The sequence below is a fragment of the Anomaloglossus baeobatrachus genome, chromosome 8 (genome assembly GCF_048569485.1).
Source record: "Anomaloglossus baeobatrachus isolate aAnoBae1 chromosome 8, aAnoBae1.hap1, whole genome shotgun sequence".
NCBI classification, from domain to species: domain Eukaryota; kingdom Metazoa; phylum Chordata; class Amphibia; order Anura; family Aromobatidae; genus Anomaloglossus; species Anomaloglossus baeobatrachus.
The window spans coordinates 207,010,203-207,019,434 of record NC_134360.1 but is presented as its reverse complement, the minus strand read 5'-3'; the positions used below and the strand labels follow the sequence as shown (position 1 = coordinate 207,019,434).

The following is a 9,232-nucleotide window of genomic DNA, read 5'->3' as shown; positions in this document are numbered from 1 at the left end:
AGAGGAACCATCAATGGTGGTCTGGATACCCCATGACCATCTCCAAGGACGGGAGGAGAGTGACCTGAGCCCAACACCATAGCTCCATTTACTGTGTAGTGGCCTTTTCCGGGTAGAGCCACTCAGCGCCTATTCATTTCCATAAGAGCTGAGATACAGCATCAGGAAGCAAATACTTAACGCGTTTTGCATCGTTCGTGCAGTGACATTAAAGCACACTCCAGGATCCTTTTATCTTCTGCCATGCTTTCAACGGCAGCATGGATTAACCCCTTCATTCCAGTTTCAACATTGCAGAAAACACGTAATTTTTTTTTTCTTTTCTTCTACGTGAAATCGTAATCATCAACAATGGACATTCAGAGAGGAAATCAAGGGAGCACTAGTGGGGGACAAATATTTTTTTTCTTTTACACAAGTCGCTAATTTGTCATCTTGACAGATTGAAAAGACGTTTTTAGTCACCATGTTACAGGTTAAGGGCTCCATACACATTGGCCTGAGCCTGCTAATATCGACAGCTCAGCTGACAATCCTATGTGTATAGGGACACCTAATTTTGTATTGCTGAGCCTTTTGTTTTCTAAGATATAAGCCACCGCCAGAGAGGTCTGGCAGCAGCTTTGTCATAAAGAGCAGAGCAGAGATGGGAAAGACGTGTATGTCAGGAGCAGCTACCGGCAGATATCGACATTTTATAGGGAGGGCTTTAGATTAACAGTGATAATATTCTTTGCATTCATTGTGAATTAGGAAAAGCCAGTATTAGCTTAATAATAATGACACAGGTACATTGTAAATGAGATTGTTGTATTATACAGTTCCAACGCCGATCAATTGCAAAATAATTAAAGTGCTTTACTTCAGTAGATTCCGTTTTTAGACTTTTCTTTGAAGATAATAGGAGATCGTGTCCGGTTGGAGATATGACATTCTTTATGACCATCCAATTGTATCTGGTCAAAATCTAACACATTTAAGGGAAATTTAAGATTAAAATTACATCCCTAGCTATTGAGCTCATTAAAAGGGACCCGTCAAGCTAATTTTACTTCTGGAGCTAGTGGTCTGTCTGTATAGGTCCTAGTACAAGAATATGATACCTCTGTTGTAGTAATTAGACGTAGCTGCACTCAGAAATCATGCTTTCATGCCACATGTAAATGAGCACAGAAGTGCAATGGGGCGTGTCCATGGACTGAGTGCATCACCACGCCCACAATGCTCTAACAAGCTAATTTACATGGAGATTTAAAGCTTGATTTCTCATCGGTAGCCCATTGTATTACTACAATACCAGTATCATTTTTAGGGTAGGGCACAGTCACTAGCAAAATCGTCCCAAAAGGTTATCTTTAATGATCTTTTTAGGGTATGTTCACAGTTTTATTGGAGCAGAAAGAGAGGAAACTGTCCAAATCCTACTCAAAATCTTGGATGTTTATGCTCCATGTTTGCAAACAGATTGCTTTCTCATTATTCGGGTACATTCACATGTCTAGTTTTTTTTTTTTGTTGCTCCAATTGTGGTACAATTTTGAAAAAATTGCAGTAAAACTATACAGCAAAAAAGTGCAACATGTGAACGCAACCTCAAGAATAAACCGTTAAGCCTATTCTGTGTCTCGTATCCACCCTGGGTGTTGCTATTGTTTATGGGACCTTCTGCTCATGTAATAATAGAGAAAACATCTGTGGCCAACTCAACTACATTGTACAATCTCAGATGCGAGTAAAGAGGTAAAAGATTAAAAATAAAAAGGCAATGAGATTATTCCGTCTCCAGCTGCTTCATCTTCATCTAGTTAGTCACATGTTTGTCTTCCAGTACTTTGAAAATATCCTCCAAGGATTGGTGCACACACTGCAAAAACTGCTTCACGTCACGGGTTCGGTAGGCAGATACATTGCATCCAATCCAGTCATCATGGACGCCGTAGCCCACTCCAAATCCATCAGGGACCACAGGGGCAAAGCCTCCGAACTGCACGGCCGGGCTGGTGAGGGTACTGGTAGACAGGACATTGTGATTAATACGGGCATAGGCCGGATCCTGGAATAGATCGGGAACATTCATGCCCTGGCCGGCTGCCAGGTATCTTAAGGCAAAGAGGTGTCTGTCAAAGCCCTGACCTGCAGAAGGATGGAAAACAAAAACCAAAACAGTTTATGTAAATGTACAAGGAGTAAACGCAGAAATAACAAATCAGTGACATTTGGGTAAAACTTTAGACTGAACACATTATGCATCCCACTATAAGAGAGCAATGTTCCGCTGACAGAGCCTTATCAGGGCTTGTTTCTTGCAGGACGACTTGTTTTGAATGGTACTGTTATTGATGGGTGAACCAGAGCTGTAACGTTCAGCGTTTGTACCTTGTCAGGTGCTGAACTCCAAACACAGAGGCATCACAGAAGTCCTTGGTATACTTTGAGTTCAGATGCCAAATAAAGTTTGTTGAAAGGCTCCAGTGCAGCCAATCAACAAGCCTTTTGGCTGTGGGCATCTTCGGAGCCATCATAGCCATGCCAAGTATTGGCATGGCTGTGATTGTTCAATCTAAACACCAGATCACAGGTTGTGCTGCCATGCTGTTCAGAGCCTGGGGCAGAGCACTCTAAGGGGCACTTTGCACACTACGACATCGCAGGTGAAAGTGACGCACATCCGACGTCACTGTCGACATCGCAGTATGTGAATCCTTTTTCATACAATTAACGAGCGCAAAAGCGTCGTTATCGTATGATCGGTGTAGTGTCCGACATTTCCATAATTTCGCAGCAGCGACGGTACGATGTTGTTCCTCGTTCCTGCGGCAGCATACATTGCTGTGTGAGAAGCTGCAGGAGCGAGGAACATCAGCGTACCTGCGTCACAGCTGCAATGCGTAAGGAAGGAGGTGGGCGGGATGTTTACATCCCGCCCATTTCCGCCCTCTGCTTCTATTGGCCGTCTGCCATGTGACGTCGCTGTGACGCCGCACGACCCGCTCCCTTAGGAAGGAGGCGGGTCGCCAGCCAGAGCGACGTCGCAGGGCAGGTAAGTGCATGTGAAGCTGCCGTAGCGATAATGTTCGCTACAGCAGCAATCACAAGATATGACTGCTGCGATGGGGGCGGGGACTATCGCGCTCGGCATCGCAGCATCGGCTTGCGATGTTGTAGTGTGCAAAGTACCCCTAAGGGTATGTGCCCACAATCAGGACTCACGATGTCCTGGACTCAGCGAGTTCTGGCCTGCAGGTCCGCGAGTCTCCTCCGCAGGAGATCGCAGCTGCCTGTACCCATGATCACGGTTCAGTGCGCTGCGGTTGCTTGCTTGTGTACGCCCAAGGGAGGATGCATGCGATTCCGCAGCAAACAATTGACATGCTGCGGTCTGGAAAGACGCACCGCAGATCAGTGTTTGTTGTGGAAAAAACAAGCACAGTGGGCACGGGATTTCTAGAAATCCCATCTACTATGCTTGTACTGTACAACGCAGCGTCCAAAACGCTGCAAACACTGAACATGAGTACGCAGCCTAAGAATGTAATAATCTTCTGGGTATTCCCTCTTCTCTATTGTGCACTTCTTGAGGGTGCAAGGACTGTGGCTGGCATCAAATAGGATAGACATGGGCATGGTGCTGCCGCTGGTGGTAGAGAGGACATAGTCGATCTGTGCCTGCTAGACGCCCAAATGAAACACCTTCCACTGATGGACGCAGGCAACAGCACACTGTGCGTAATTTATTACGGCCGAGTCCCACTGCATGAATGGTGAGGCCAAGACAAGTAGAGGCGGTTTTAGATTGGGTGACTAAGAGAGTGCCTACAGTTCCTTTGCTTTGTCTTACACCCAGTCTCCTGCGGAAAGGGGAGAGTTTGCACCTGAGGCCGATGAGCATCTGTCTTCTACATCACCCCTTTGCAAATCAGCCAAGTGTGAGGCCCAAATTATGCAGCAGTCACTTCTGCTTTTTAGTGACTGTTGGCGGAGGTTCAGTGGTCCATCCACCTGGCTCTGCCCCAGAAGTGGAAGAGATATAGGTGCATGGATGATTAACCACTTGTTCTCATTGAGGAGGAGTACATGAGAGGGCTAGTGCACACGGTCAGCGGACTACTACAGCACATCTCAGATGATGCTGAAACTCAGGTGCCAACTGCTGCGGCTTTCTGCAGTGTGCAGACTGGCAAGGAGGGCAGGGGCGAGGATGAGCTCCTAGATCCCACGTGGAGTGAAGGCCATCCCATTGACATGTGCAGTTCAGAGTAAGAGGAGCTGGTCACACTGACCCAGTAAGAGGGAGCAGAGTACAAAAGCACCGCAGCCAGCCCCTAGCCAATGTGGGTTGCTACTGCCCACGGCACCAAGGAATTATGCACTAAAGGACACTCGAGACAGCTCCCCGGGGTGGCATTTCTTCAGTCAATGTGCTGGAGACAAGAAAAGGGTGGTTTTGACACTGTGCTGTCAGAGCCTGAAGCCAGGCATTAATGTTCCTAACCTGAGCACTACCTGCGTGACGAGGAATCAGAATGCAAAGCACAAGTGGCAGTACAGGAGACACCTGAAAAACCAGGGAAGGTCTGAAGCTCCTCCTGCTCCCTTTTCTATTGTGGTCTCAGCCTCTTCCTCCCACTCCCAAACAACAGGGTCACCTGGCTCCCCAAAAAGAGGACGAATTCTCAGAAGGAAAACAGGTTTCAATTCCGCCAATGCAAGCCGGAATTAATTACTGTATTTTTCGCTTTATAAAAGACGTTCCCCCAAATTTTGGGGGAAAGTAGGGGGTGTGTCTTATAATCCGAATATACGGATTATATACTGCAGGGTCCAGGGGAGGTGCTGGAGGCTGAGGGAAGCTGGTGAAGGCTGCAGCGTTAGACCTCCTGCTCCCGCTCATATAATATGCACAGCCGCTGTCCATCACCGTGGTGCTGAAACCGCACCGCGGTGATGGGCTGGGGGAGCGGCGCATATTATTTGTGCCTGTGCTCCCCTTTGATCGCACATGCCCCCCTGTGTTAGATATGGCCCCCATGCTGCTGCCCATAGTAAAATAAAAAACTCTTTACTTACCTCCTCCAGCGTGTCTCCCGGTGTCTCCCTCCTGCTGCTGTAATCAGGCATGCAGATATGTCACTCTGCTGTGCTGATCACATGACCGGCACCGAGAACCAGGAAGTGGAGGAGGCCGGAGCTCAGCCGCACGGATGGAGACACGAGGGAGGACAGTGCTGGAGAAAGTAAGGAAAGAGTTTATTTTACTAAAAGCAGCAGCATGGGGGCGATATCTAACAACGGGTGATGTGTGCCAGCCACAGGGGGCCGTGTGCCAGCCACAGGGGACATGTGGCATCGCTGGGGGACGTGTGCCAGCACAAGGGGGCTATCTTCAATATAAGGTGGCCATATCCAGATTAAGGGGGCTAATTTTAGGATGGGGGGGGCTATGAGGGACATATACCCTATATGATTTGTTAGACGGACACTGGCATTATAAGACAGACCCCATTTATTAAAAAATTCTCTATTCCTTCACCAAATTTGGGGGTGCGTCTTATGATCAGGTGCGTCTTATAAAGTGAAAAAAGAGAATTTTGTTTACTTACCGTAAAATTCTTCTTCTTCTCATAGTTCCGTATTGAGAGACCCAGACATTGGGTGTATAGCTTCTGCCTCCGGAGGACACACAATATACTACACTAAAAAAGTGTAGCTCCTCCCTCTGAGCATATACACCCCCTGGATTACCAAATCTAGCCAGTTTAGTGCAAAAGCTGAAGGAGAATAGCCACCCACAAGTAGAGATAGAGCAAGAACCGGAACAACCGGAGCCTCTGTCTACAACAACAGCCGGTGATAACACGCGGAACAAGAAACTGCCAACAGGGAGGGAGCTGGGTCTCCCAATACGGAACTATAAGAAAAAGAATTTACGGTAAGTAAACAAAATTCTCTTTTTCTTTATCGTTCCTATGGGAGACCCAGACATTGGGACGTCTCAAAGCAGTCCATGGGTGGGAATAAACAGAAAACTGGGAAGTAGGCGGAACCTAACTTCACAAATGGGCGACAGCCGCCTGAAGGATGCGTCTGCCCAAGCTCGCATCTGCCGAAGCATGAGCATGCACTTGGTAGTGCTTTGAAAAGGTATGCAGACTAGTCCAAGTGGCAGCCTGACAGACCTGCTGAGCCGTAGCCTGGTGCCTGAAAGCCCAAGAGGCACCGACAGCTCTGGTCGAGTGTGCCTTGATCCCCGGCGGGGGAGGCACCTGAGTACACTGGTAGGCATCGGAAATGGCCGACCTAATCCAACGAGCCAAGGTCGGCTTAGAAGCCGAGAGGCCCTTACGCCGACCTGTGGTTAGCACAAAAAGAGAGGTGCACCGCCTAAGAACAGCGGTGCGAGACACATAGATCCGGAGCGCCCGCACCAGATCCAGAGTATGCAACGCTTTTTCAAAGCGATGAACAGGAGCCGGACAAAAGGAAGGCAGGGAAATGTCCTGGTTAAGGTGGAAAGGAGAAACCACCTTAGGGAGAAAGTCCGGAGTCGGACGGAGAACCACCTTGTCTTGATGAAAAACCAAAAAAGGTGACTCCGAAGAGAGCGCAGCCAAATCAGAGACTAGAAAGACCACTTTCTGTGAAAGACGAGACAAAGAAACCTCCCTAAGAGGCACCGCATCCCAGATTCAGTATTATGCGCACCACGTACAAAAGGGGGCTTGGCGTGTCCTAATCTTGAGCTTTATTACTATGCCGCACACCTGCGTAGCCTGGTGTCATGGACGACTTTACCGGCTTTTAACAGGTGGACGGAGATAGAGAAGCTTTGGATGGCACCTTTCCACCCTAGCTCTCTAATATGGGGACGTCCTAGTGAAACCCCATCCAGAGAGCTCCTGGGTCCGATGGCATTTATAAGGGAGGTGTGGTGGCGGTGTAGAATGAAGTTTCAGCTGGCCTCACAGTCTTCCCTGTTGACCCCTTTCTTGTTCACACCACATCTGACAAAGGGCATGAACCCGGGGGTGATGGGGCAGTGGGCGAAGGCGGGTCTCTACTGTTTTCGAGACCTGGTCAACCCGGTTACGCTGAAATTAAAGTCATTTTCAGATTTACGATATCAATACAACTTACCCCTTCGCCTGTATTCCTCATACCAACAGGTATCACATTTTTTCACAGACATTATGGGACGGGCGGGGGTGCGACGTCCCACAGCATTCGAAATCCTTTGTTCAGGCAGGACTTCAACTAGGGGACTGATCTCGGCCATTTATAACATACTGATAACCGGGGACCCGCCGGAAGTGTTGAAGCACTCATACATGAGGAGATGGGAGGGATGGGTTGGGCGCCCTCTTTCAGATGCACTCTGGTCAGTCATATGGGCTAGGACATTTAGGTCCTCGATTTGCACTCTTTATAAGGAAAACCAAGTAAAGATCCTTATGACATGGTACCACACACCAGAACTCCTACACAAATTTAACCGTGCCTGTCCGGATGTGTGTTGGAGATGTGGCCGTGGGGGAGCGTCCCAATACCATATATTCTGGACATGCCCGATCATTGAAGGCTTTTGGGAGGAAGTGGAATCCTTGATTGGTAGGTTGGTGGGGGGTAGCGTGACCAGAGACCCGGTAGTGTACCTGCTGAATGCCCTCCCATCTTCTCTTAGCAAACCTGAACTACAGCTTTTACTCCATGTCCTTACTGCGGCCAAATGTCTGATTTCACTGTTCTGGAGAAGGGTAGCCCCGCCTTCCGTCTCAGATCTATATGCCAGAATAAAAGATGTTAGGAATATGGAAAGGCTCACGGCGCAGCTCCATAATACAATGGATAGGTTCACAGTGACATGGTCTCTTTGGGATGCTTTAGTGGACACATACCAGATGTAGGGTCGGATACAGGAATGAAGCGATGGACGCTCGGGGTTTAGACCGGTATCAGGGGACACCTCCCACCTTCTATTTGACGCTTGGATCGTTGGTGATATAGTCCATTAATGAACATGCATGTGAAATGGTGTATCTATTCGTGTAACTGCATATCTGTGTGTTATTCTTTTCTTGTTTGTTGTACAATATGTTTTAAAAAACCTTTTTCAAAATAAAAAGTTGAACAAAAAAAAAAAAAAAGAAACCTCCCTAAGAGGCTCAAAGGGGGGGTTTCTGCAAGGCCGTGAGGACCAGATTGAGGTCCCAGGGATCCAAGGGCCGCTGGTAAGGCGGAATGATGTGAGACGCGCCCTGCATGAAGGTGTGCACCTGAGCCAGCCGGGGCGATACGCCGCTGGAACAACACTGACAGAGCCGAGACCTGTCCCTTGAGGGAATTGAGGGATAGTCCTAGCTGCAGACCGGACTGTAGAAAGGACAGGAGGGTCGGCAAGGAAAAAGGCCAAGGAGCATGGCCGGAAGAGCGACACCAGGACAGGAAAATTCTCCAGGTCCTGTGATAGATTTTGGCCGAGGAACACTTCCGAGCCCGAGTCATAGTGGAGATGACTTCAGGAGGAATACCAGAAACCGTCAAGATCCAGGACTCAAGAGCCACGCCGTCAATCTGAGAGCCGCAGAATTCTGGCGGAAAAACGGACCTTGTGAGAGAAGGTCTGGACGGTCCGGGAGATGCCACGGCACCTCTACGGACAGATGGAGCAGGTCTGGGTACCAAGCTCGCCTGGGCCAGTCCGGAGCAATGAGGATGACCCGACGGCCCTCCATTCTGATCTTGCGCAGGACTCTGGGCAAGAGAGCTAGAGGGGGAAACACGTAGGACAGACGAAACTGGGACCAATCTTGAACCAGAGCGTCCGCTGCAAAGGCCTGAGGATCGTGAGAGCGAGCCACGTAAACCGGAACCTTGTTGTTGTGCCGGGATGCTATTAGATCCACTTCCGGAGTGCCCCACTTGCGGCAGATTGACCGAAACACTGCCGGATGCAGAGACCACTCGCCACTGTCCACGGTTTGACGGCTGAGATAATCTGCCTCCCAGTTTTCCACGCCTGGGATGTGGACTGCGGATATGGTGGACTTGGAGTCCTCCGTCCACTGAAGTATGCGTTGAACCTCCAACATTGCCAGGTGGCTGCGTGTCCCGCCTTGGTGATTGATGTAGGCAACCGCTGTCGCGTTGTCTGACTGGACTCGGATGTGCTTGCCCGCCAACAGGTGGTGAAAGGCTACGAGAGCTAGAAGCACAGCTCTGATTTCCAGCACATTGA

General features: G+C 49.0%; 1 protein-coding gene across 1 annotated transcript in view; it reads right to left on the bottom strand.

Moving 5' to 3' along the window:
* Positions 1 to 793: 793 nt before the first annotated feature.
* Positions 794 to 9,232, bottom strand: part of CPT2 (carnitine palmitoyltransferase 2) — a 39,331-nt gene continuing 30,892 nt past the window's right edge. The window contains exon 6 of the mRNA XM_075320101.1: positions 794 to 2,133. Within this exon, the coding sequence (XP_075176216.1) occupies positions 1,802 to 2,133 (332 nt within the window). The 3' untranslated portion in view covers positions 794 to 1,801. The remainder of the gene's footprint in view (positions 2,134 to 9,232) is intronic.